This window comes from Bubalus kerabau, chromosome 9, assembly GCF_029407905.1.
Source record: "Bubalus kerabau isolate K-KA32 ecotype Philippines breed swamp buffalo chromosome 9, PCC_UOA_SB_1v2, whole genome shotgun sequence".
NCBI classification, from domain to species: Eukaryota; Metazoa; Chordata; class Mammalia; order Artiodactyla; family Bovidae; genus Bubalus; species Bubalus kerabau.
Genome location: NC_073632.1, coordinates 108,726,054 through 108,753,128, shown reverse-complemented (window position 1 = coordinate 108,753,128; position 27,075 = coordinate 108,726,054). Strand labels below are relative to the sequence as shown.

The 27,075-nt window shown below is 46.0% G+C and overlaps 1 protein-coding gene across 1 annotated transcript in view; it reads left to right on the top strand.

Annotated features, from left to right (window-relative positions):
- The window catches only part of PDE10A (phosphodiesterase 10A), a 100,563-nt gene that overhangs the window by 59,817 nt on the left and 13,671 nt on the right, over positions 1-27,075 (top strand). The window contains exons 12-16 of the mRNA XM_055591450.1: positions 11,121-11,263; positions 13,637-13,720; positions 15,193-15,343; positions 16,455-16,610; positions 24,402-24,574. Coding sequence (XP_055447425.1) covers positions 11,121-11,263; positions 13,637-13,720; positions 15,193-15,343; positions 16,455-16,610; positions 24,402-24,574 — 707 coding nt within the window. The remainder of the gene's footprint in view (positions 1-11,120; positions 11,264-13,636; positions 13,721-15,192; positions 15,344-16,454; positions 16,611-24,401; positions 24,575-27,075) is intronic.

Genomic DNA, 27,075 nt, shown 5'->3' with positions numbered 1-27,075 from the left:
TTCTGCAGGTGATCTTCTTAACCTAGGGGTCGAATCCAGGTCTCCCATATTTCTAGCGGATTCTGTACCAGCTGAGCCACAAGGGAAGCCTAAGAATACTGGAGTGGGTAGCCTATCCCTTTTCCAGCGGATCTTCCCGACCCAGGAATTGAACCAGGGTCTCTTGCACCTCAGGCAGATTCTTTACCAACTGAGCTATCAGGGAAGCCCTTTTGAAGTGTACGGACGGGTTATTTTGTAGGGTGTTTCTATTTTGGTTTTGTCTGGTATTTCCTCATGGCTCTCTCAAGGTTATCATTTTGGCAGGAACATCTCAGCAGGCTGTGTGTTCACGGTGCCAGCTGTGGGCAGGCTCTGGGAAGGAGGTGTCTGCCTGGTTTCTCCACTGAAACATCCTTTCCCCCTGTTGTCACTATTTCAGAAGAGAGTTTACACATAAGCCTGGATATTCTTTGCTTTCTGTCTCTCTCTCTGTCTCTCTCTGCATATCAGAACTTCCTCCTAACTCCAGAGAATTCCTTCCAGCTATTTCATCTCCGTCTTCGGGATATTGCTCTCTGAGAATGTGGCTCCCACTATTTCAGCATAACGTTTATTTCTGCTTATCACCTTTACTTTTTGGGAAGCTGTGCGAGTTGCTTTCATCTTGAGTCGATGGGAGCAGGAAGAGTTTTATTATAGCAATTGCTCTTAATCTGAACTCCACATGAGCCAAGATGCCAAAGCGTATGGCAATCCCTGTCATCAAAATTGTTTTTAATGATCTGTCAGCTGAAAATTTATTTAGGTCCACGTTCAAGTACCTTATGAAAGCTTTAGAAACCACTTTTAGATGTTATTAACACCAGTATTTAAGAGATTTTCGTACTAGTGAAACTTGAGAAAGGGGTGATTTGAAATGAGAGGTGGGGAAAGAGCATTTTTAGGTAAGAGTCCATGTAAACATTAAGGCGGTGGAACTTGATCTTCTTAGAACCCATGCATGTTTGTGTGCAGCCCTGGAGGACTTCCTGTGCCCGCCCGGGGTGGGCGCCGCGAGGCCGGGTCAGCAACGCTGTTGCAGAGCTCGCCCCGGCGCTGCAGGCTCTCCTTACTATGACTGTTGCATCAGAAACCTGGACTCAACCACGGCCAAACGATTACACCAACCCCATACTAAAGGTGAAACAAGAAAGATAACACTCCTCCTGAAAAGTCATGAGTAAGTTGACAGGCATTCTACTTTTGTGTTGGGGCAAAGCTAGTGGAGTCGTTTATAGTGAAACTGACGTGTCACTGTTTATAAACACTGAAACTCACTGAAACTGTTTCTGCTCTCCTGCCATGACAGGTAGGGTATGTGCCACCATTTCGTAGTGTCAGCGCCTGGTGGCGGGCTCTAAACCTCTCCTAGATCGAGCAGACCCAGGCCTGGTTGTTGCCTGAAGGTGCGTGTTGAAGCCCAGGTGGCGCCGCATCAGCTCTCTATGGAGTTAATTGCCACTTTTTAAACGGCAGTATATCTTCTCCCCATGAGAGCTTATAAAATCTGCATTGTTTCTGACAGTGCCTCCAAACTCAGAAAGCATGACAGCCTCTGACCCCGCAGCTCAGGGGCGCCCCCACCCCCGCCCTGCCCTCTCCACACGCCTTCCCGTCTGGGGAGCAGCTGGTATTGGAGTTGTTTCTGTTCAATGCAGGGGGACGACCAACGTACTGCCTTTCTTTACAGTAACACTGGCTGTGTTGAGGCAAGCATCCTCCCAAAGAAAAAGAAAACGCGGAGAGCGCCCACCGTGTGTCAGTGTCTGTAGGCCAGCGATTGGTTTCTTTGCAAGAGAGTTTCCTGTCAGAGCCTTCTTCAGGGGAGGATGTCAGATCATAGACCTCTAGAGTAAAGACCAAGACCTGGATCCCGGTTCCTTCGTTAGTCCCACAGCTATCCCGAGGGAGGCTGTGATTAGCTCCACTTGGTGTGAGAGAGACAGATACATGGATGAAGTAACCCAGGGAAGGTCCCGCAGCACGTGTGTGGCCGGCCTGCTTTGGATGTGGCCCTGGAGTCCTCGGCGCACTGCCCTTCACCCGCCCGCAAGAAAGACAGCTTTGTAAACACTTCCGTCTCAGAGCTAGTCAAGGAAAAAAGTCATTTCTCTGCATCTTGGTACCGTGGTCTCCATAAACTGGAATAGACGTGCAGGCAGAGGGAGCCACACATCAGATGCTTTATTTTTTCGACGGTGTATTTTTAGTCACTCGATTCTTTTTTATCAGCTCAGTTCTTAGCAGGGATGTCAATATGTTGATTTTTCCTTGTGTTGGTCTCTTCTTTCCTGGATTTCCTCATTCCTCCATTCCTTTACTTACTTGATTTTTACTTACTTACTCAGATCCGTCTGGAATTGCTTCCCCTGGGGGAGACCCAGGTAATCTTGTCTCTCTGCAGGGTCGTCAGCCTAGGAACTCCTCCCTGCAGCCGCAGGCGGGCCTCTGGTCCCTCACAGGGCACGGGGTGCAGCCTCCGCTGCGCCTGGCGTTGCCCTCACCCCTGTAGCCCTATTTCATGCTACTGCATACAGAGCACAAGGCTTCCTGTCCATACCTGTGTGGACCGTGTTTTTCGTTTTAGGTTTATTTAGGGGGCCACATTGACTTCATTAATGACATCATTTAATGCTACTGACATCACATTGAAAATCTGCATTTTAGCAGATATTCCGGCAGTTAGGTTGGGCATGTGACTTGAGTGAATGGGAAAGAGCACCCAGTTTGTTTCAGCAGGAGTTGAGCCCCTTGTATCTATGGATTGCCTGCAGCCAGTGGCGAGCTGGTAAAGCCAGCTCTCTAACCAAGAAGGGGCTTTATGTGTAGCACTTCCCAGTTGGTGTGGAGTGCAGACTCCCACTCAGAGAGGCGCACGCCCGAGGAGCATCCTGAGTGCAGACCTGGGAGCCAGGGTACATCCTCAGCAGGTGGGACGCAGCGCAGACAGCCCTGAAACTCTAGAGTTCTTCAGCAGACTGAGCCCTCAGGAGCCCAACGGCGTGGCCGAGGTGCTGGAGGAGGTGGTCATTGCCGGCCACTTGCCCGACTTTGTGCTATTCCTTACATGTGAGACCCCACAGACACCGCGTGTCCTTTCCGACTCAGGCGCTGCGGTGTCCACAGTCTGCACCTGGGAGACCTGGGTGCAGAAAACTCAAGTAACTTGCGTAAAGACTCACAGCTGCTCAATGCAGGAGAGGACGGTCGACCCAGAAAGATGAGCTGGAGTCTGGTTCTTACCTGGTGTACCTTTAAGTGAGTCCAGGCCTCCTGTGAATGTGAGTAACGTCAGCGCATCCTCCACACGCCCCCATGTCTGTGCAAAGAGCCAGTAGGTAGGGGTGCCGCTTCATAAGATTATGCAGTTGTGTTCTCACCGCGTGGTGGGCACGAGCTAGGTTACACTCCTGTTTCGGCCGGCGTCCTGCTGCCTTTGTGCCTTTCCTATAGCCTCGCGTCTGAGATTAATCCCCCATCCAAATCGACGGCGGCCTCCTCTGCTAGCAGTCCCTTCTGGCTGGACAGTGAGCCCAACTTAACTACTCAGCTGTCACAGACAAGTAGTCTGTACAAAGTCAGCACACGACGTGGTGGTCCATCTTCACTAACAGCCTGCAGTGGGGAGAAGACAGCTGAATCGTTTATTAGTAATAAGTTATTTTCGACTATTCATATTGAAGGTCATTTAGAAAACGGGGACTCAAGTAGCTATAAAATTAGCCGAAACATTCTTTTTTTGCTGTAAAGTTAAAGTTCATGTTACTGCCTTACATTGAGTACAAAATTAAAAAAAAAAGGAAATTAACAGTTTATATGTTTACGAACAATATAAACTTATTAAAATTATACATAGTGGTAAATAAAAATGTAGTTTATTCTCAGCGGAGGTCATAAGCTTGTAAAATGCTGAAAAAGAGTGTTTTGTGAGGATTGGGAAGTAGTGTGTGCGGAGCCCTGAACGGCTGCCTGCCGCCGAGCAGGCGCCCCCTGGTAGTAATGACTGGCGGCAGCGCTGTTCTGCCGCCTGACTTGGTTGCTTTCACTCCACCTCCCGCAGAGCGGCCCTGATTGCCCTCCTGCCGGAACCTGCGGTACCGTCTCCAGTGGGAGGGTGTGACGGTCCATTGAGGGTTGGGGGGAGCATGTGAGAACCTCTGTTAGGGAGTGCTGTGAGGGAAAGTCCATTTTCTCGATTGTGCGTACACGGATGGAGCTTTCACCCGGCTCGTCCGCCAGGTGGCTGTGTCATGTCCAGGGTGCGGTCTCCTGTGACAGGGGCCTTCTATTCTGCAAGGAAGAAGAGCGGACAGGGGTGTCCAGCCTGCACCTCTAAACCTGAGCCAGCTTTTCCTCAACCATGTTCGGACGACAGCTTTGCAATGTCCACTCATCTCCCTTGTGCTACGAAGGCTTTGCTACTTGCGGCAGAGCACCTGGAATAGTTGTTGAATTCATTGTTTACTTACACATATTTCTTTCAGAAAAAGATGGAAATTCCAAATTGCTGATGTTTCTCTGATGACAAATGACAGTGTTTTCTTACTTATAAGACGTTTTCAAAGAAATGAACATTTAATCTGAACTTTCAAATTGCCAGAAACATTAACACCGAATAAGAAGATAATTGCTTTTCCAGATAAATTCATACTACGAAGAGAGTACTTTGAAAATAGTTATTTTCCATCATCATCATGTGACTTTTTGCTGAAATTTATGTGTCACATACACAAATTACCACATACCTTTACAAAGACTAGGAGCAAGCAGTTTTTAAAAAGAAGTTTACTGAAACTTATAAATATACAATGAACTACATGTGTTTAGAGTATGCAATCTGACAAGTGTACACACACACCCCTGATGACTGGTGTGTCCATCACCCCCACAAGTCTCTGTCACCCGTTCCCACACAGCCCTCCCCATCTTCATCCCCTGTTACAGGCAACCACTCTTGTACTTTCTATAACTTACTTTGAATTTTCCAGTTTATATGACTGGAATTATAAAATCTGTGTTCCTTGCTGTCTGACTTCTTTCCCTTAGCACAATTATTTTTTAGATTCATCCATGACACTGCGTGTGTAAATAGTTCATTCTTTATTACTGAGTATTCCGCTGTATAGATACATTATGAGGTGTTTGTTTAGTCACCTGTTGATGGAAATTTGAGTTATTTCGCTTTTGGCTGTTACAAATAAAGCTGTCCAAGTCTGTGTGTGGGCATGTGCTTCCATTTCTCCTGAGTAAATGCCTAGACTGGTGGGCTTTTGTGGTGGGGGGATGTTTAAGAAACTGCCAAGCCAACCAACTTCCAGTATTCCCAGCATCACTGGCACTGTTCCAGTCTCTCCACATTTGCATCTCTGGGTCGTCTTTGGTGAAGTGTCTGCTCAAGTCATTCGCCTGTTGTTTGTGATTTCTGGCTTTTGTTACTGAGTTTTGATAGTCCTTTTATATATTCTAGATGCAAGTCATCTGCCAGATTACTTATTTGCAAATATTTGCTCCCAGTGTTTGGCTCCTCATTCTCTTAACATTTTCTTCTTCAGAACAGTTCTTAATTTTGAAGAAGCCTAGCATGATTTTTTTCTTTTTGTGATCATACTGTCTGTATTGTATCAAAGAAATATTTCTCTAACCTAAGGTGACAACAGTTTTCTCCTGTGTTGTCTTGTAGAAGTTTTACAGGCTTTACATTTAAGTCTGTGGTTGACTTGAGTAAGTTGTTGCATATGGTAAAAGATGAGGATCAGCATTTACTTGTTTGTTTGCATCCAGGTGCCCAGTTGGTCAGCTCCCTGAGTGGTGCAAACTCTTCTTTCTCTGAGGTCTTGCCTTGCACTTTTGCTGAAAACCAACTGACCCTATGTATTCATTCTCCTGATGGCCTGACCCCTTTTTCACTGAAATGATCTCCTTGGTAATAATCGTACTCTGAAATCTACTTTGTTAGGTATTTGGAATTTGCAGCTGTTCCTGTTTTATCTAGACTGGTGGTAAATGTTAAACACCTTTTCCAACCTTTAGTTCCTGTTGTTCAGTCTCTAAGTCGTGTCCAGCTCTTTGTGATCCCATGGACTGCAGCACGCCAGGCTTCCCTGTCCTTCAGTATCTCTCAGAATTTTCCCAGACTCATGTCCATTGAGTCAGTGATGCCATCCAACCATCTTATCCTCTGTTACCCTCTTCTCCTCCTGCCCTCAATCTTCCCAAGCATGAGGGTCTTTTCCAGTGAGTCAGCTCTTCGCATCAGGTGGCCAAAATATTGAAGCTTCAGCTTAAGCCTCAGTCCTTTCAATGAATATTCAGGGTCGATTTACTTTAGGATTGACTGGTTTGATGTTGTTGCTGTCCAAAGGACTCTCAAAAGTTTTCTCCAGCATTGCCTTTTAAAAGCATCAATCCTTTGGTGTTCAGCCATCTTTGTGGTCCAGCTCTCACATCCATACATGACTACTGGGAAAACCATAGCTTAGACTATACAGATCTTTGTCAGCAAAGTACTGTCTCTGCTTTTTAATATGCTGCCTAGGTTTGTCATGGCTTTTCTTCTAAGGAGCAATCGTCTTTTAATTTCATAGCTGCAGTCACTGTCCACAGTGACTTTTGGAGCCCAAGAAAAATAAAGTCTGTCACTGTTTCCACTTTTTCCCTATCCATTTGCCATGAAGTGATGGGACCAGATGCCATGATCTTTGTTTTTTGAATGCTGAATTTTAATCCAGCTTTTTCACTCTCCTCTTTTGCCTTCATCAAGAGGCTCTTTAGTTCCTCTTCACTTTCTGCCATTAAAGTGGTGTTATCTGTACATATGAGGTTGTTGATATTTCTCTCTGTAGTTTTGATTCCAGCTTGTGATTCATCCAGCATAGCATTTTGCATGATGTACTCTGCATATAAGTTAAATAAAGAAGGTCACAATATACAGCCTTGATGTACTCCTTTCCCAATTTGAAACCAGTCCGTTGTTCCATGTCCAGTTCTAACTGTTGTTTCTTGTCCTGCATACACGTTTTTCAGGACACAGGTAAGGTAGTCTGGTATTCTCATCTCATCTAAGAATTTTCCAGTTGTTGTGATCTACACAGTCAAAGTATTTAGGGTAGTTAATGAATCAGAATATGAAGTCAAGTGGGCCTTAGGAAGCATCACTATGAACAAAGCTAGTGGAGGTGATGGAATTCCAGGTGAGCCATTTCAAATCCTGAAAGATGATGCTGTGAAAGTGCTGCACTAAATATGCCAACAAATTTGGAAAACTCGGCAGTGTCCACAGGACTGGAACAGGCCAGTTTTCATTCCAATCCCAAAGAAAGGCAATGCCAAAGAATGCTCAAACTACCACACAATTGCATAATCTCACACACTAGTAAAGTAATACTTAAAATTCTCCAAGCCTGGCTTCAACAGTACCTGAATCAAGAACTTCCAGATGTTCAAGCTAGATTTAGAAAAGGCAGAGGAACCAGAGATCAAATTGCCAGCATCCGCTGGATCACCAAAAAAACAAAAGAGAGTTCCAGAAAAACGTCTATTTCTGCTTTATTGACTATGCCAAAGCCTTTGACTGTGTGGATCACAATAAACTGTGGAAAATTCTGAAAGAGATGGGAATACCAGACCACCTGACCTGCCTCTTGAGAAATCTGTATGCAGGTCAGGAAGCAACAGTTAGAACTGGACATGGAACAACAGACTGGTTCCAAATAGGAAAAGGAGTATGTCAAGGCTGTATATTGTCACCCTGCTTATTTAACTTCTATGCAGAGTACATCATGAGAAACGCTGGGCTGGATGAAGCACAAGCTGGAATCAAGATCACTGGGAGAAATATCAATAAGCTCAGATATGCAGATGACACCACCCTTATGGCAGAAAGTGAAGAAGAACTAAAGAGCCTCTTGATGAAAGTGAAAGAGAAGAGTTGAAAAAGTTGGCTGAAAGCTCAACATTCAGAAAACTAAGATCATGGCATCTGGTCCCATCACTTCATGGCAAATAGATGGGGATACAGTGAAACAGTGGCTGACTTTATTTTTCCGGGCTCCAAAATTACTGCAGAGGGTGATTGCAGCCATGAAATTAAAAGACGCTTACTCCTTGGAAGCAAAGCTATGACCAACCTAGACAGCATATTAAAAAGCAGAGACATTACTTTGTCAACAAAGGTCCATCTAATCAAGGCTATGGTTTTTCCAGTGATCATGTATGGATGTGAGAGTTGTACTATAAAGAAAGCTGAGCACCGAAGAATTGATCCTTTTGAACCATGGTGTTGGAGAAGACTTGAGAGTCCCTTGGACTGCAAGGAGATCCAACCAGTCCATCCTAAAGGAGATCAGTTCTGAATATTCATTGGAAGGAATGATACTGAAGCTGAAACTCCAATACTTTGGCCACCTGATGTGAAGAACTGACTCATTTGAAAAGACCCTCATGCTGGGAAAGATTGAAGGCAGGAGGAGAAGGGGATGATAGAGGATGAGATGATTGGATGGCATCACTGACTGAATGGACATGAACTTGAGTAGTCTCCGGGAGTTGATGATGGACAGGGAGGCCTAGCGTGCTGCAATTCATGGGGTTGCAAAGAGTTGGACACGACTGAGCAACTGAACTGAAAACTGAATGAACCAGAAGTAGATGTTTTTCTGGAATTCTCCTGCTTTTTCTATGATCCAATGGATGTTCGCAATTTGATCTCTGGTTGCTCTGCATTTTATAAATCTAGGTTGAACATCTGGAAGTTCTCAGTTCATGTACTGGTGAAGTCTAGTTTGAAGGATTTTAAGCATAATCTTGCTAGCATGTGAAATTAGTGCAATTATACGGTAATTTGAACATTCTTTGGCATTGTCTTTTTGGAGTTGGGATGAAAACTGACCTTCTCCATTCCTGTGGCCACTGCTGAGGTTTACGAATCCCCAGCCTTTTACTTTTACCCTGTGTAGAGTGAAATTTGCTCAGTTGTGTCCGACTCTTTACAACACCATGAACTATGCAGTCCATGGAATTCTCTAGACCAGAATACTGCAGTGGGTAGCCTTTTCCTTCTCTAGGGATCTTCCCAGCCCAGGGATGGAACCCAGGTCTTCTGCATTGCAGGTGGATTCTTTACCAGGTGAGCCACAAGGGAAGACCCTATCTGAGTCTTTGTTATATTTAAAGTAGGATTCTTTCTTGTAGACAGTGTGAGTTGGGGTTTTGCTTCCTGCTCAGTCAGATAACCTTTCCTTTAATGAGGCTATTTAGACCAGGCATGTCTTATGTTTAGGAGTACATCCATAATCTTGTTATTTGTTTTGTTTGTTCCATATGTTTTTTATTTCCGTTTCCCTCTTTGTCTTCAAAAGTTGAATTTTTAAAAAAATCTGTTTTATCACACAGTTTTCAACTTATTAATATCTGCTGTATGACAAATTTCACTGATTGTCACTGGTTTTGAACATGATTGACAGTGTATAAAGATGCAGCTGATTGTTTGCAAAAGTAATTGATTTACATCAGGGAAAATAGAAATTTATCTGAATTTCAGTCAAAGACATTAGTGATTAGAGAGCAAAACTGTGAGTGTGATGTGTAAGAACAGGCAGTACTACCTTTGTTCTATTTGACTCCACATACTGTTTGGCCTCACCGACTCGATGGACACGAGGTTGAACAAGCTCTGGGAGTTGGTGATGGTCGGGGAAGCCTGGTGTGCTGCTGTGGGGTCACAAAGAGTTGGACAGGACTGAGCGACTGAACTGAACTTTTTGGCATATTTTTCTCCAATAGGTGGTGCTACTGGTAAAGAACCTGCCTGCCTGCCAAGGCAGGAAATGGAAGGGCAGCGGGTTCGATTCCTGGGTAGGGACGATCGCCTGCAGCAGGGCATGCCCACCCACTGCAGCGTTCTCGGCTGGAGAATCGCATGGGCGGAGGAGCCTGGAGAGCTCTGGTCCCAAGAGTGTCACAAAGAGGCGGACACGACTGAAACGACTCAGCACGCACTCACGCGCTTTTGGCATATTTTTCCCCAGTAGTACCACTGTTTCTAAGTGTTAAATCAAACACCACCATCTCACCAAGTAATAAAGAAAAAAACTTGACAATAGATAACATATAGTGCTTCATTTCAAAATATATAATTGTTTAGTGTGACCAAAAGTCATGCTAAGTCAATAAAATTAAATATTTTTAAAATATGTACTTTTTATCTTTTAAAATTTCTATTATATTTTAATTTATAATACAAACAATATATTAGCACAGTGTGTGATTTCTGAAGGGGCATACATTTATTACATGTGCGTCTATAAACTTATTTTGCCAATAAAGAACTTTACAATCAACAAATTTTCAAACTCCCTGGACTAGAGGACTCTGAGATCACCAAGAGTTAAGCTAAATATTTTTAAAAGGAGACACATAAAAAAAGTCAACTGATGTCTCAATTTAATTGTTTTGCGTCTTAGTCTGTTTGCGCTGCTATAACAAAATACCGCGGACTAGGTGGCTTAAGAACACCAGATGTTTATTTCCCACCAAGGCTGGGAGTCCAAGAATAACGTACCAGGTAATCTCTCCACCTAGATAGAATGTCTGGCCATCTGACAAAAAAAAAACAACAACTTGTTACTAAATTTAAGAAGTCTTTTAAAATGGAGATATGATTTCTTAAAAAGCCATTTGTGTCCTCAGAGTCACATGTGGGGGTTTCTTCAGTGTATATGAAAATATATAGTGATGGTGAGAAAGATCGGGAAAGATTGAAGGCAGCAGGAGAAGGGGGAACACAGGATGAGATGGTTGGATAGCATCACTGACTCGATGGACATGAGTTTGAGCAAGCTCCAGGGGTTGGTGATGGACAGGGAGGCCTGGCGTGCTGCAGTCCATGGGGTCGCCAAGAGTCGGACATGACTGAGCGACTGAACGGAACTGAACTGATGGTGATGGTAGTTAATGGATGGTAATACGCAGTAATAGTAGTTAAGGACGAGTAATAGTAAATCCAGCTGCAGTTGTGTTTTTTTTTTAATAGCAGCCTCTGCACTTTAATGACGACCATGCACGGGTTAGTTTACATTTTCTGTGTTGGCCCCACCCTCCAGATGTACCACAGGATCCGGCACTCGGAGTGCATCTACAGGGTCACGATGGAGAAGCTGTCGTACCACAGCATCTGCACCGCGGAGGAGTGGCAAGGCCTCATGCACTTCAACCTGCCCGGCCGTCTGTGCAAAGAGATCGAGCTGTGAGCGTCCTGTCCTGTCCGCTTCCTCAGCCACAGTTCTTAGCTGATTGAACTTAGAGTGAAATGGCTTCCAAAAGTAGAATCATAAATATTGCGTTAGACGTGCGGTCTCTGACCTTACCCTTTCCCCCTTCCAAGGAAGGAAAGGCCGGATCTCTTTATCTTTAGAAAAACTAGTCTGAATGCCATTTTGAAATGAACCAACCTAAATGTTAGCTTTCCTTGTTTACATACTTTATGAAATATTTGCTATTCAAAATGGCATTTAATCTCAGATAACTGAAAGCTTTCATTTCCATATAGTTTTAAGTTTGCCAGTTAAATTTGAGACTTTATAATACACAGTTTAACATCCACACTCCGCTTCTAATCCCAGGCTAAAACATTTGTTACTGGTGGTCAGATTGCCCATCAAAAGTGTAAGCCAACACTGTGTGTTAATAACAACATAAAAAAATCTTCAAAAGTGATCCAGAGCTGACAGTTATTTAAAATAAGAAAAATCGTGTTGTTAAATTAATTAAATAAGGTCATTAGATTGCTGTGCGTTTAATGCCCTGCTGGCCTCGTAAACAAATGGGAATCTAAGCCTGTAAACGCCTCAGCGTCACCAGACGGAAATGCTAAGGACAGCAGTTCTGAACAGCCGGCTAGGCTTCAGCTGGAGCCAGTCAGGTGGTGCATTTTCTTGGCATGGTCTCTGCAGAGGTGTTCCCATGACTCCTGACCACTTTGCAGGTGCTGCCCTTTTCAAATGGGTTTTTGCTCAAATAATATGCCTCCGTTTATGCTTTGACAGTGTATGTGTTACACAGTGTGTGTGTGTGTATATATGGTATGTGTTGGGATACCCAGGACACAGGAGCCTGGTGGGCTGCGGTCCATGGGTTGCAGAGTTGGACACGACTGCACAACTAATACACACATATACTGCGATACAATAAGAAACACACGCCTGTGGTCTTTGTCGCTAGTTCCCGGCACAGAGCTCCTTTGACCCTTAAAATTTCCTGAGTGATTTGGGTGAGAGAGGTATCTTTTGTTATTCATATTAAGCCTCTTTCAACCACTCAAGAGTTTTTGCTAATGAAAGACTCTGGGCGGATGAGGGCCTGCCCATGAACTCCTTTCCAGGGAGAGAGACGGGGTGGGGGGGGTGGGGGCTACCGGTGAGCAAGGATTTGATTACCTGTACCCCATGTGCTGGAAGCTCCAGAAAACCCTAACTGAGGGGTTCTGAGAGTTTCCAGGCTGTGGAGCACGTCAGGTGCCGGAAAGGGGGTGCCCCCAGAGAGAGGCCGGAGCTGCACGGCCTGCCCCACTGCCTGGCCCTGGGCACCTCTTCCTCTTGGCCGTTCTCGAGTTGTGTCCCAATAATAAGCCAGACGTCTAGCTGAGGTGTTCCTCTGAGTTCTGGAGCTGTTCTAGCGCAGTATCTCCCCCGAGGAGGGGCTTGTGGGAACGGCCGACAGGCCGACGGATTAGAAGGGCGGGTGCCTTGACGTGTGATTGGCATATGAAGTGGGGCAGTCTGTGGGCCCCAGCCCTGAGCTGTGAGTTCTGCCTCAACTCCAGGTAGTGTGAGGATGGGGTTGGATCCTAGGAAATCAGTGGGTGTCTGCAGGGAACTGGAGAGCTGCTTGGAACAGGTAGTGTGAGGATGGGGTTGAGTCCTAGGAAATCAGTGGGTGTCTGCAGAGGACTGGAGAGCTGCTTGGAACAGGTAGTGTGAGGATGGGGTTGGGTCCTAGGAAATCAGTGGGTGTCTGCAGGGGACTGGAGAGCTGCTTGGCGTGGAAAACTCACACGTGTGGTGTCGGAAGCGTTGCACCTAAAGGAAAATGGTTTAATACTTGAGCATTCTGCTTATTGGGGTTAAATATCCACAACTAAATTAGCATATGAAAATAGGTAATAGCTTTGAATGCTAATATTTATAAAAGTTTTCTCTGGATTAAAATGGGAAATAGATTTTCAGCACTAAAAGAATTTCAGATAGGATCCCCCCTTTTCTGTGAATTGTGTAGTGCACATGTCATGTACGTGTGGTGTGTGTACTGATGAGTGTGTGGTATTAAGAGCATGATTGTGTTGTCCTTTTTCATTGCTCTGATAATGACCACAGTATTCCTTTGTAACAGAGACTTAAGCAGTGGCTTAAATCTTGGACTAAGTTCCTGAGGGGGTGGGTGGAATGTCCTCCTGGAAGCATTTGATTACAACAGAGATGTGACTGAGGAGGGGAGAAGGCAGGGGGCCGAACTCCCAGTATTCTTTTAGTTTCGTCATACACATAAAAGTTACTTGCTTTATTTGCACGTTTATCCTAGCTCGCTGCATTTCCTCATGAGTTGTGCTTTCTGTTTATTCCAGGTTCCACTTTGACGTTGGCCCCTTTGAAAACATGTGGCCTGGAATTTTCGTGTACATGATCCACCGATCCTGTGGGACAGCCTGGTATGCGAGACCACCTCGATGCCTCACCGCGTTCTTGGTTGATAATTAAAACATGCCACAAATTGTTTTCTCTAAACACTTGAATTTTTAAAAAAAGGCTAAGATTATTAGACAGCGTGCAGCCTTCTTAGATTCCCTTGGTTCATAACCAGGTCTGACCAGGTGATGATGAGAATGTAGGTGTAGCTGGGATAAATAATTGCATATTGATCCTGTGGGTGTCTTGGAACAAACACACACATTTAGCATCGCCTTTCACCTTTGACATTAACATGCCAGTTAGAGCAAGAGTGGAGGAACCAGGTCTCCTGATTCACTGGCGTCCTTTGTTCAGTGGCGTTAACTTGCACGTTCCTTCCACGTCCCCCTTATTCTGTGGCCTGTCCCAGAGGAACTGCGAGCCCTTTCGTTCGTTTGTTTCTTTGTTTGTTTTAATGTAGCTTAAACACATAGTTAAAATGCAAGAAATGTTTTTTTCTTTTTTTCACTAGTCATTAAGTGGCTTATCGAGGCTCTTGGCTTCTCTAGAGCTAAATTGTCACTCCTTTCCCATTGAATTCTGTTTTCTCTTATTCCCATCAGCAGCTTTTATAAATCACTGTTTCAAAAGAATGAGCGCAAGATACCTAACTTATTTCTTAGATAGCGGTTGAGAGTTTGACCAGATGAAACTCTTGTAATGACACACCTTATACTTCAGGGACTATTTGGAAATTTTCAGTAGAGAAACATAAAGGCTATGCGTATTAATATTTAGAGGTTTTCTGAACTCTCATCTCTGGTATTTCCAGAGCCCTGTTTCATATTGATACGCTTTTGTCTTAAGCTGCCTCATATCCATTGAGAGAGTTAGTGGGGCTCTAAAGAAGTCTAAGTATATTTTAAAAAAATACAAAATCTATTACCACACTGTAGAATAAGAGCATGCATCATAGTCTTTCATGTACTGTTAAGTATTTGAGTGTGATCATCTGCCACTGCCAGTTAATAATTTGAGTGGACCACAGTAAGTTGGATTCCTTTTCAAAGGATAGCCGCTCATCTAGAAAACTCTTATGGTGTGCACGTTTGCAGTTTGTGAACGTGAATGCACTTTTTTTAGAAAAAACTCTCAAAACGCCCTTGAGCAGGGTGATGGTATGCTGCTGTCTGTTGCCCCTGTGGGCTGCAGGAGATGGTTGACTGTTCAGGAAGCGGTGATGGGAGTCGATGGCAGGGAAGGCAAGCAGATTCTGGGGTCTGCTTGCTGGTGGGCCCGTTACAGTGTCCGAGAGGGAGCCGGTAAAGAGTCCTCCTTCCTTGCTGGCTGGAGGAATGCCGGAGAGCTGGTGAACGGGGCTCACTCAGCACCCCGGAAGTCTCCCCGGGGCAGGTGTGCGTGGGCACAGACCCGTGTGTCTAGACCAGAGCTGCCTCCTGGGACGCGTTGTTTCTTTACCAGTTTCTGTCGTGACGATGTCTCTTCCGCACAGCTTCGAGCTGGAAAAGTTGTGTCGCTTCATCATGTCTGTGAAGAAGAACTACCGCCGGGTCCCTTACCACAACTGGAAGCACGCGGTCACGGTGGCCCACTGCATGTACGCCATCCTGCAGAGCAGCCACGGGCGCTTCACCGACCTCGAGGTGCGCGCGCCCTTCCTTTGCCCCGTTTTCAGAGAGCTGGAGTGGGTTTGCACACTCTGTGTCTGCAGCCCATTCACGATATAATTAGGTGCCATGTTATTCCAGGACAAACTTTGGTTCAGTAAATTCATGAGCAGCAGAGTTTTAAATGGCAGTATCCAAGCATTTTTTTCCTATTGTTTTGTATAAGAAATATAGAAACGGACATTCCGGTGTCACCAAAATGTCCCTCAACGAAGCACTGGTTTTTGTAGTCTCTCTTCCCTGGTAAAGCCGGACTGTACTGAAAGGATGTAGATGAGGCAAATTGCTGCTGTCTTTGCCCTCATGCCCTAGATAATGGACACTTATCCTATCCCCCTGAGAGCCCACAACATGAAATGCAATTAAAACATAAACGCTGATCCGACCTTTTCCCGCACAAGAAGACTGGGGCACTGTGATGCTCCACTGATTTGCAGCCTCTACAGCCTTGGAGCTGGTGACACAGTCAGAGAGGACGCGGGGGCCCCTGTCCGTTCATGCCCCGCTGTCTAGCCCTTCCTCGGCCACCCAGCCTCGAGCTCGGGCACCGGAGTGCCTTCACCCCAGCCGTGCCACTCCCAGGCAGACCTTCCCGGTGGCCATGCTGTCCTCTCTCCATTGGCCCCAGTGGCCGCTGTGAAAGCCCCAACTCAACCCCCTTCTCTCCTCCTGCTCCAGGACTCGTGACCCTGCAGAGAAAAGGAGCTGCCTGCCCCATGCTCTATGATTTCCTTGTTACAGTCCTCACTCATGATAACCACACCATCGCTAGAATTTAGTGTCGAATAGATTTTTGAAAGAAGAATGGAAACTGCCTTCTCCTTTTGCAGATTCACTTTATCTGTCCTTCTTTGGAACCCTTGCTTTAATTTGCCCCCACTTAAACACTTTTTCCCAGAGCTCAGCAGGAAACCTCAATAGTAATCTGGCTGTCAGAGTCAGCCGCAGAAAGCAAAGTGGTTAAAAAGGAGGCTGGATTATCTGGCATTGCCGCTGTTCCTGAGGATGGGGGCTGCATCCGTGACAGAAGTCAGTGTGAGAGCCCCGTTTCTTTGTTTTGAACGTCTGTGCTGTGTTGTCTCTTAAGCGCAAAGGGCTGCTCATCGCGTGTCTGTGCCACGACCTGGACCACCGGGGATTCAGCAACAGCTACCTGCAGAAGTTCGACCACCCCCTGGCCGCGCTCTACTCCACGTCCACCATGGAGCAGCACCACTTCTCCCAGACCGTGTCCATCCTGCAGGTCAGCCACCAGGGCCCCGTCGTCTTCCGAGAGACTCCTGGCTTAGGCAGTTGGGGCCCTCTTTAAAAACAGCAGCCACGTTTTACTGTAGAACCGTTCCTTAGAGTCATCCTCAGATAGTGTTGGGTTTTTTTTTTTTTTGAAAAAAGGCTCTTTTTTGAAGATTTATATATATATATATATATATTTTGTAACCACATTCGATTTTTAAGTACCTTATACCCTGAAGCAAATGAACTATTTCACATAGTTCATTTAATCTATGTGGATTGTCATATTCTACAACCAGAATGTGCTGACCAGCAAATCTCTAAAGTTAGGCAGGTAAGATTTTAAGTGCATTGAAGTTCTTTTTTTCCTTTTGTGTGTTTGTAATTCTACTGCTTTTACGATGTTCTTAGTGACTGCTCTGGATGCTGACGGTTCTCACGTCACAGTGAGATGCATTTGCTTCTTCACTTAAAGCTTTTCCTCAAACTCGTCTTAAATAAGTAGCTATTACCTCGTAGTGGTTTGATTTCCGTCACAATTTTTAAAATATGCTCTGTGTTTGACTCAGAATAGTGGACCCCGTCTCCTCCTCTCAGAGTTAGCACCTCAAAGGAGGAAGAGACGTCTCATTAGGTCCCCTGATTACGGACGGGTCTGGTTACCGGAAGGATTCTGAATTTGCAAGAATGTGAGGCACCCCCGGCAGGACGTCAGCAGTGACCGCTGTGGTCACCTGCGATGCAGAGGGTGTTTACCGCTCAGGGCAGCCTTCCTTCCTGGAGTAGCCCAGGCCTCCGCCCACCCAGGGCTGATTTCCTCCCGCCAGCTTCTCCAGGGGGCTCCTCAGTGTCCCCCTGTCCCCGTGCCTGGGGGTGCCGCACACCGAATCTTCCCGAGCCCAGCAGACTGTGCCTGTCCACGCCCCTTTTCCTCGGGGCTGCCAAGATGACCGTGAGTGTGCTGGAGTGCAGGTGCTCCTCTGAGTCCCTGCCGGGGAGGGGAGAGGTCTGCCCAGCCAGAGCCTCGTCCAGCAAGGGCCGAACGTCCCACCTGTCCCCCAGGCCAGTTCTGTCCCCGAAAGCCACAGGGAGTCACCATTCCTGATGGTCCCTGTCCTTCATTTTGTTAAGTGATGTAGGTATGGATGGATGGATGGTTTGGATGGATAGGTAGATAGATCCATATATACCTGGAAATTTAAGCAAGATGAAAGATGTGTATGGATATGTGTGGGTGTGTATGTGTTTGCATATATGCATATAATATAGATATGTGTGTACCTATATATGTGTGTGTATAATAAATGTGTGTTATACATACGCACATATATATATTAAAACACACACATACTAAAATGAGCTTTCTGTAGGCAGATATTATAAAACTTTATGACGGTTTATACCTACTTTGCCCTTACTCATCCTGTGAGACCATTTACTTGTACAGGAAGAAAGGCAAATGCCAGAGATGACGTCAGCATCTTTTGCTTAGAGATATTTAGGCCTCCTCAACCCCGTGTGCTTCCTGAGTCCTAAGTGAGTTCATGCATTTGGCTTTGATGACATCTCTGCTATTTAATCTGACAGTGAATTTTGATAGCCTTCATAACGTTTCTTTGGAAAACCTTTTCTAAACATAATAGAATTAGCTTTTAAAAAGGCCAGGGTTGCGAAGTCCATTGCTGCCGGAGGGACTGAAACCTGACCTGAGTGATAATGGCAGTGATACCAGCGGGCGGGTGGGGCGGCTGTGACCAGGCACGGAAGTGGGGGGGCTGTGACCAGGCACGGAAGTTGGGGGGCTGTGACCAGGCACGGAAGTGGGGGGGGCTGCGACCAGGCACGGAAGTGGGGAGCTGTGACCAGTCACGGAAGTGGGGGGGCTGCGACCAGGCACGGAAGTGGGGGGGCTGCGACCAGGCACGGAAGTGGGGGGGCTGCGACCAGGCACGGAAGTGGGGGGCTGCGACCAGGCACGGAAGTGGGGGGGCTGCGACCAGGCACGGAAGTGGGGGGGCTGCGACCAGGCACGGAAGTGGGGGGGCTGCGACCAGGCACGGAAGTGGGGGGGCTGCGACCAGGCATGGAAGTGGGGAGGCTGTGACCAGGCACGGAAGTGGGGGGGCTGTGACCAGGCACGGAAGTTGGGGGGCTGTGACCCAGGCACGGAAGTGGGGGGGCTGTGACCAGGCACGGGAGGCGGCCTCTCTTTTTTGCCGCTGATGCTGAAGGCAGTGTCAACGGTTTATCTCATTTTCAGCAAATCCTCAGCGAAGTGGGGACTGCATATTACATAATGCAGTGTTCCCAGAATGGTCAGAACATGGTCACTGAAACTCAAGGCAGTGAATTAAGTTCAGTCAAGCTGTTGACATCCACAGAGTTGTTGGGGGCATTAGATTCCAAGTATTAGAGAAGGGATTTCCGTCACTGGTGAGGTACGTTTGTGCATTTGCTCTCGTGTCTTTAGAGAAGGTGCGGTCCTCAGTAGAGGACTGGGGTCGCTGGCTAGAGGAACCAGGCGTGGCCACAGGCTCAGGCTTATCCTGGACTGACCGGCACCTCCTGTGCATCTGTGACTGGGGAAACGGCCGGGAATAGACTCATGGCCCCACCCCCATGGGCAGGAGTATTTCGGAGGGTTTCCCTTCGTGTTCTGGAGATGTCTGCCCTGCTGATTTTACACGCTCCTGAGTTTTCCTTCTCAGATGCATCCAACTGCCTCTGAGAATTCCTGCCAACAGCAGACGGGCCTCCTAGCACAGGATTTAGGCCTGGGGTACCGTGAGAAGGGCACCAGCTCCGCCCCAGCAGCACGAGAGGGAGGCAGGACCCCTGCCCTCTGCCCACCTCCTGCAGCCCCACCGCCCTCCCAGGCTTGCCTCTCGGCCCTGCGTGTCCACCCGGGACTTGCTGAGGTTCTGCCTCCAGACGCTGGACTCGGCGTCCGCGCGGCCGACCCGTGTGCTTCTTCTGCAGCTCCTTCGGTGGCGCCTTGCTCACCCATCGCGGCGCAGCGAACCTGGCAGGGTCGCCCTCCCCGCCTCCAGTCACCAAGTCCCGCCAAGTGTGAGTGTGGTCAGGAGGCTTTCCAGGCTATACAGTTAAGGTGACATCCTCGGGTAATGGTAAAAATGCCACCGTCCCGTCGCTGAACTATCAGGCAGTGCTTTGTTAGCACACACAGACTGCTCTGGGAGCTCTGTCCGCCAGCGACCCCTGTAAGGAGCGGCTCTGCCCGTGGCAGCCCGGAGCGCCGCGCACACTTCTTCCCCATCACCAAGCAGACCTCAGCGGTCCTGCGACGGCGCCCTCCGGCCACGTGGCCGGAGAGAAAGAGTTCACTCTGACGGATAGGGGAGCTGCCCACAGGCCTTCTCCAAGCCAGGTGTGTGCACACTCGTGTGTGTGTATCAGCCTTGTTCACCCCAAGGCTGACTTTTAGTGGGTTGCCGCACTTCCTTAGTGGACAGTCTGGACAACGGGGGGTGGGGGGACACGGGGAAGAGGACCCCATGTGACCACAGCAGCACCGATGCACAGAGAGACTGAGCCAATGGCCTTGACAGCTGACCTCAGTCCAACACCCACACACACAGTATTATTCGTGGTGCAGGTTGGGTATCCGTTGCAGTACAGGGGGCCGGCGGGTGTCTGTCGTTCACCCTTGTGGGTATCTGTCCTGGTACAGGGGGCCAGGCGGGTATCTCTCTGTGTGACGAGGATGCAGGGAAGTTCCCACCCTGCTGGGCGGTGTAGGCAGGAGATCACGTCAGGAATGAAGGAGGAAGTCTCTGCGCACCAGGAGAGAAGAGAGGCTCCCGTTCTCAGTGGGGCTGAGCCGCCCTGTCTCAGTGGCCCCAGGTCTGCCCTCCAGTGATGGAGCTGGGCTGTGTGCAGGCCGCGGGCGGCTGGACAGAAGCGCCCGCTGGCGTCCGTGGTGGACGCCGCATGGGCCCATCTGGGCACCGCAGCCTCCTGCGTGGCCGGCAGGGACCTTCCCCCGGGATGTCCCAGATTCCGCCTTCATTGGAAGCTGTCTGTCTGACTGCTTTTTCCCCTGGTGACCGCCGTTTCCCCAGGCTCGTGGGTCTCAGGTCTGCCTTCCACGTATATGTCTGAACGTGTTATTCTCCTGTTATAAAAGTGACCAGTGGGTAATAAAGTTCCTTTCTTAACTGATACGCAGTCCTTGATGAACGGCCCCTGCCCGTTCCAGAACCGTTGTATCTACCATGCTTCTGTGGCCCCAAACTCTTCCTGACTCTCTGCCCTGTCCAGTTCCCACTTTCTTTCTTTCTTTCAAGCGTCTCCTTGTCTTCAAGGGTCAGCTCAGGCATTTCCTCCTCCAGCGAAATTATTGTATGACATCCCCACACAGCTGGGGCGCAGGTGTGTGCCCCTTCCCTCGGCCCTGAGCCCCTCAGACGCTGGCAGACATCTCACATGTCCCGGAATCTTCTGTCTGTGAGTTTAGTGCACCTCTCCCCTGCGTGGTAAGCCCTGTTTATCGCCGCCGCTGCGGGCCTCTGCCGCATCTGCTGACATGGGCTCTGTGGGCAACGTGACTACTGTGGACTCAGAGTCGGAGAGGGCAGAGCAGTGTGGGCGTAGTGTGGAGACTGGAAGCTGCCAGCTTTCATTTAGGGGGAAGCGAGTAGATACGTGTCCTCAGGACAGGGCGTGTAGGTGGCTGAGTCGTGGAGTCAAGTGGAATGACTTCAGGCACGGGGTCTAGTCTGTGTGCAGTGACTGAATAAGCTCTGTTTTCTTATCTAAAACGCACCCATGTGTTTTTAGTGTTAGAATACTAAAGCCATTTTAATGCTCATTCACTATTCCTTTATTTAATATTCATAATAATGTTCATTTTAATATTAATGTATTTCATAAGAAGATGTTAATGATTGTTTTGAATACTGAATACCTCATGGTGGGTACCCAAAAGCCAGCATTTTAGAAACCAGAACAATTAGGGAGGATTATTCTCATTACTCAGAAAACTGTCTCACTATTCCATTAATCTTAAATTGCCTAGTGCTTTTGAAATATGTTTAGGTTTTTAAAACATCACCTTTATCCCAACATTTTGGGATCCTGTGGCATTTTCATGAGTTTTTCTAGTGGTAGCATTTCGGTGGCACAGCCCGTCTGCAGTAGGTGGGATTTACTGTCGTCTGTTGCAACTGTAGCAGAATTGTACTCACGCTCAACACTGTCCCGACTTACAGGCTGCAGTGTGTTAGCTTATTGCAGAGCTTAGCTGAAACCCAGCCTTTCCTACAGATGAATCCTAAACAGAGAGGGGGCCTCTGGCCATCCTGTTCGCTTCTGGACATGGAGGCCTGTTTGCTTGTCTCTCCTCGCTCTCCCTGAAGCCGCCTGCAGAAGTCACACGGCTAGACTTCATCACCAGCCGTGCCAGCATACTCACTGCTGCAGCAGTTTGTGCTGCGCTCAGCAGTGTCCAGCTTTCTGTGATGCCCTGGATTGTAGCCCGCCAGGCTTCTCTGTCCATGGGATTCTCCAGGCAAGAATACTGGAGTGGGTTGCCATGCCCTCCTCCAGGAGATCTTCCCAACCCAGGAATTGAACCCAGGCCTCTCCCACATTGAGGCGGATTCTGTACCGTCTGAGCCACCAGGGAAGCCCTCCTCATTTTTAGGTACTTCCAATAAACAAGAACTTTGCACTTATCAATACATTGCTTTTTGTGGAATCCGGAGAGACAGGTATTATTATTCATGTCCATTTTCCAAATAAGAGTAATGTACATCCAAGAGGTTAAGGTATTTGTTCATTGTCACACAGCTCGTAAGGAGCGGAAGGATATTAACAACCAGAGTTGTTTGACTCCAAAATCTGTGTTCTTAATTACAGTGCTCTTACGTTCCCGAGTATATGGTTGATGCAGTTGGCAATTAAACATCAAAATAAATATTGTATATTTTTCAAAGCATCATTGTTTTGAATGCTGGATGCATCATTGACTTTTTTCCTTCCAAAGTCCCAGAATGCGTCAGCCTCTGCCTACTGTTCCCACAGTAGTGATTCATAATGTGGGGAGAGGGGGCAGGACTGCCGGAGAGTGAGGGCTGGGCTGGCTTTCTTTAGTCAAATAAAAATGTCATTAATGTTTCAGCAAATGCTTCATTTTAGCTATATATCAAAGATTTATTGAAATTTTATCATTTGAAAGTGAAATCATGAGTTTGAAAGGGATATATAATCTTAGACCATTCTACAGATATCATTGTCAGAACAAGAACCGATTATAAGTAACTCCATTGTTGGGTTGTACCATTGTACCATAGGATAATTTAAATATAAATATAATACCTTAACAGTAAATAATTCAGAAAGATTCTGATAACTGAAAATAAATGGAGAACACACAGCCTTATTTCAGAGTAATAGGAAGCAGATGATGTCTTACTGAGGTATCTGATTTTGTAAAGAAATGTACTTTAATAATTTCAAGTTTGTAACATATTTTATCAGTGAGTAAATATAGTTTAAGACAACTGGAAACAAAAGTCAATTTATAGTACAATTATGAAAGCGTTTGTTGCTCAGTCGTGTCCAACTCTTTGAGACCCCATGGACTATCCAGTGGAATAGACTATACAGAGAATTCTAGTGGAATTCTCCAGGCTAGAATACTGGACTGGGTACCTGTTCCCTTCTCCATGGGATCTTCCCAATGGAGAGATCAAAACCAGGTCTCCCACATTGCAGACAGATTCTTTACCAACTCAGTAGTAGCTCAGTATAATTATGTTGACTAATAAATCATTAAAAAATAATTGATGAACCCACAAGTTGAATCTCAACCTTTTTTGTTTGAACAGAAATGCCACATTTTAGTCTCAATTACAAATCAAAACTTAAAATTCTGAGGGAAATTATTGGAAAAAGGTTGAAGAGATTCGCATATAGAAGAATAATTCTGAGGAAATAGAATCTGAATGACAGGTGTTTGGTCTTGTTCAGGGTGGTGATCTGCTGTGTCCAGGTACCGTGAGGACAAAAAGTGGATGGCCTTCCAGTTTTTGTGCCTCAAGGATGTGTGTTTTATGTAGAAGCACTCATGTTTGTAGGGAGAGTTTTTAATATGCCTATGAATTTTCCAGTACTGGGACATTTTCTTCTCTGGTACAGAGTAATCAGGTTAATATTCACTAGGCTTGCAGAAATGGACAAGGGTGTAGATGATTTTTTAAGCCCATTAATTTCTACTATAATATGAAAATTACTAAAATTTTTAATTAGTGTAAAAGGAAAATTATTTCACTTAAATATTTTACATATTCCAATCCTTTAATTACTTACTGGAAATATTCCCCAAACTAGGTATATATTTAAATTGCTGGAATTCTGTGGTGGGAAATGTTATGTGGTTTAAATAGTTCATTTAAGAGGTAGCTTCATTGTTGTATCATAAGGAGAAACCAAAACACTGATTTCATTGGTCATTTCAAACTATCCTTTCATTCCCCCCAAATGTGTCCTGAAAGCGTTAGTCGCTCAGTCGTATCTGACTCTTTGTGACCCCATGGACTGTAGCCCGTCAGGCTTCTCTGTCCGTGGAATTCTCCAGGCAAGTTTACTGCGGTGAGTTGCCATTTCCTTGTCCAGAGGATCAAACCCGGGTCTGCACTGCAGGCAGCTTCTGTTCGTGACCTAAACGACAACCAGCTGTTGTTTCCCGGCACCGCCTGTGTCGAGAGGCGGGAGCCGGTGCTTGCTGTGGGCGTGTGGGTGTTTGTGCTCATGTGTGTTTGCTTGTGTCTTCCCCTAGTTGGAAGGGCACAACATCTTCTCCACCCTGAGCTCCAGCGAATACGAGCAGGTGCTTGAGATCATCCGCAAAGCCATCATCGCCACGGACCTCGCGCTGTACTTCGGGAACCGGAAGCAGCTGGAAGAGATGTACCAGACCGGGTCGCTGAACCTTAATAACCAATCACATAGGTAAAAAGTGCTTCTGAAAGTTCAGTAGCCTGGGTAGTGTTATTTGGAATAAATGTATATTTTAAAACAAAAGCGTAATTTCAAATTTATATTTGAAAACAGAAATGTAAAGGGAATTTTTGGGGTTTTCTTTTTGTTTGTTTTATGTGCATTTTATATTTACTTTGGATATTTCATTGCTTGACAAGATCGCTGACAGTGTGTTGTGAAGATAACTAAACTACCAATTGGAATTTACACTGGTCGCGTAGGAGTGGGTACTGTCAAAGGGAAGTCATTGTGCAAGACGCCTCTCCTCAGATTTATCACAACCCAGCATTTGGTCATTGACCTCTCAGACTCAGAAGCAAACAGAAATGGATTCATCAGAATCCAAATCTTACTCGCCAAGCCAGTGTGACTGATGTGTAAGAATTGCTTTCCATGTTATTAATCTACAAACGTGTATTGGAGCTCTACACATCAGAATATTGGCACTCAGTGTGGTCACAATCTTAGGAAGCTGAGTGGCCATCCAGAGTCTGTTTGAACGTGGAGTCAAAACAGAGAGAATGAGGGTCCTTAAATGCTCCAGTGGCATCAGGCTGAGGTGGCTTGATTCCTTTTTTTCTGAGAAGGTGTGACTTGCCTGCTGGATTCAGGAACGCATCAGGTCTTTTCTTTGTGAGCCTGGCCACCCGTCTGTCCGTTAGATCTCAGTCCATTGGCTAAAACGCCTCTTGCCCTGGCCAGCGTGTAGGTGGTTACTGCCAGCCTCTCTTTCTAGGACTTTGCTGTTTCAGGGTCCATATCTGACCAAGTCCATCTTAAGTGATACATCTTTAGACCTGGGAACACTTGCTTATTGGTTCATTCCAGTCTTGCTGAACTTGAATCCACTCTTTATTCAGGTGCTTTGTGTGCCCTACTCTGTGATCCATTAAGGTACTGGTCCTAACGTTTCTTTCCAGAGGAATCTACTTTTAGTTTTTAGAAGCAATTTGCTCAGGGGTCCCAAACACAAAACTTTATGTTTACAAATAACTATACAGATGCATAATAAACTTAATCTCCTCAAGAATATGATCATGAAACGTTTTACGGGGAGTCACTTTGAGGAAAAGAAATGCTTAATTTCTTAGAGAGTCTTAATTTCACAGAGTCATCTGGACATGTTGCCGGGAGCCTCCTAGGATGTGGGAGCGTCCGTGTCACACAGATACCCGCTCCTCCGCCTGCAGCCCGAGGGGTGCCAAGCAATTTGCAGTCTTCATGTGTCTCTGCCTCTGGCAGATTTCACGTGTAGTTCTTGTGCCAAGACCTGTAGGAACAGGTGTTTATTCACAGTTCTCTTTCTTATGGCAATTATAAGATTGGAGAAATATGCCCGACATTACGGCATCCTTCGAGTTGCTGAAAACTCTGTTGCTGAAAACTCTGTGTCTCCATTGTCTTTAGGTTACAAAGAAGAGCCGTGTAAGTAGGATCAAGTTTCTTGCACATGTTTTTAGCAAAATGATTATGATAATAATATTATTATAAAATAGAAAATTTTAAAAATGTAATTGCAAATGATATTATGCTTGGTGTGTCATGCATGTATACAGGTTAGTGGTGTATACTGGATAGTTATGATGACTGAATAATTTCGGGGTGATTAGTAATTTTAAAGATAATGCATATTTGTTTTAACAGTTTAAAGAGTGCAGCCATATACAAGAAAAGCAATAATAGAGCCGACCGTCAGTGTGTCGGTGGGGGAGGCATTCATTCCCTGACCCCTGCAGATACCAGACACTGCTGCTCAAGCCCCTCACGTAGAATGGCCCCTATCCGCACAGCGTGGATGAGAAGCCCGAGGGTGCCCTGCTCTGTCTGTGGTCCACAGCTAATAGCAGGCTTGGTGTGGTACCATCCCATGCCTTCCCCTGTGTTTATTCACGGCTGTGTGTTTCTGCACGAGCTTATATTTTTAAACAAAAACTTGATCATAGAGCTTCCTCAGTCTCTGGGGTTGGCTCATTAAACCTTCTTTCTATTAATCAAATGTTTCTGGAATTTTGCACTATTATTAATTCTGTTACCAACTCTCTTATCTACTGTCCTTTATAAATATATATGTCACATCACATATGATGTTAGAAAATTTTCTAAAAGAAAATTAAATTTTCTAAAAGAACTGTAGAAATTTACACTTTTTCTAACATAGGGAAAAAGCCGTTTTTCTTTGAACACGCTGTTCTCTGATAGATGCCTGCATTCCAGACCTTTCCATGTTTGTTGACTGTTGTTCCTACTTCTTTTTGTTTACAATTTGTGTATTTTCTTTGTTGGATTCATTACAATTTTTCACAAATCAGTTCACATTTTAATTTTTGTTAAGGATATTAAGATTTTCTCTGTCATGTTACATTTTCTTTTAAGTGTCTTTCATAATTTTTATTTGTATTTTAACTGCAAAGAAATTAAATTTCTTGAGTCCAAATCTGTCATTTGTTTTTTTCAAGTCTGGCTTCCTGTCT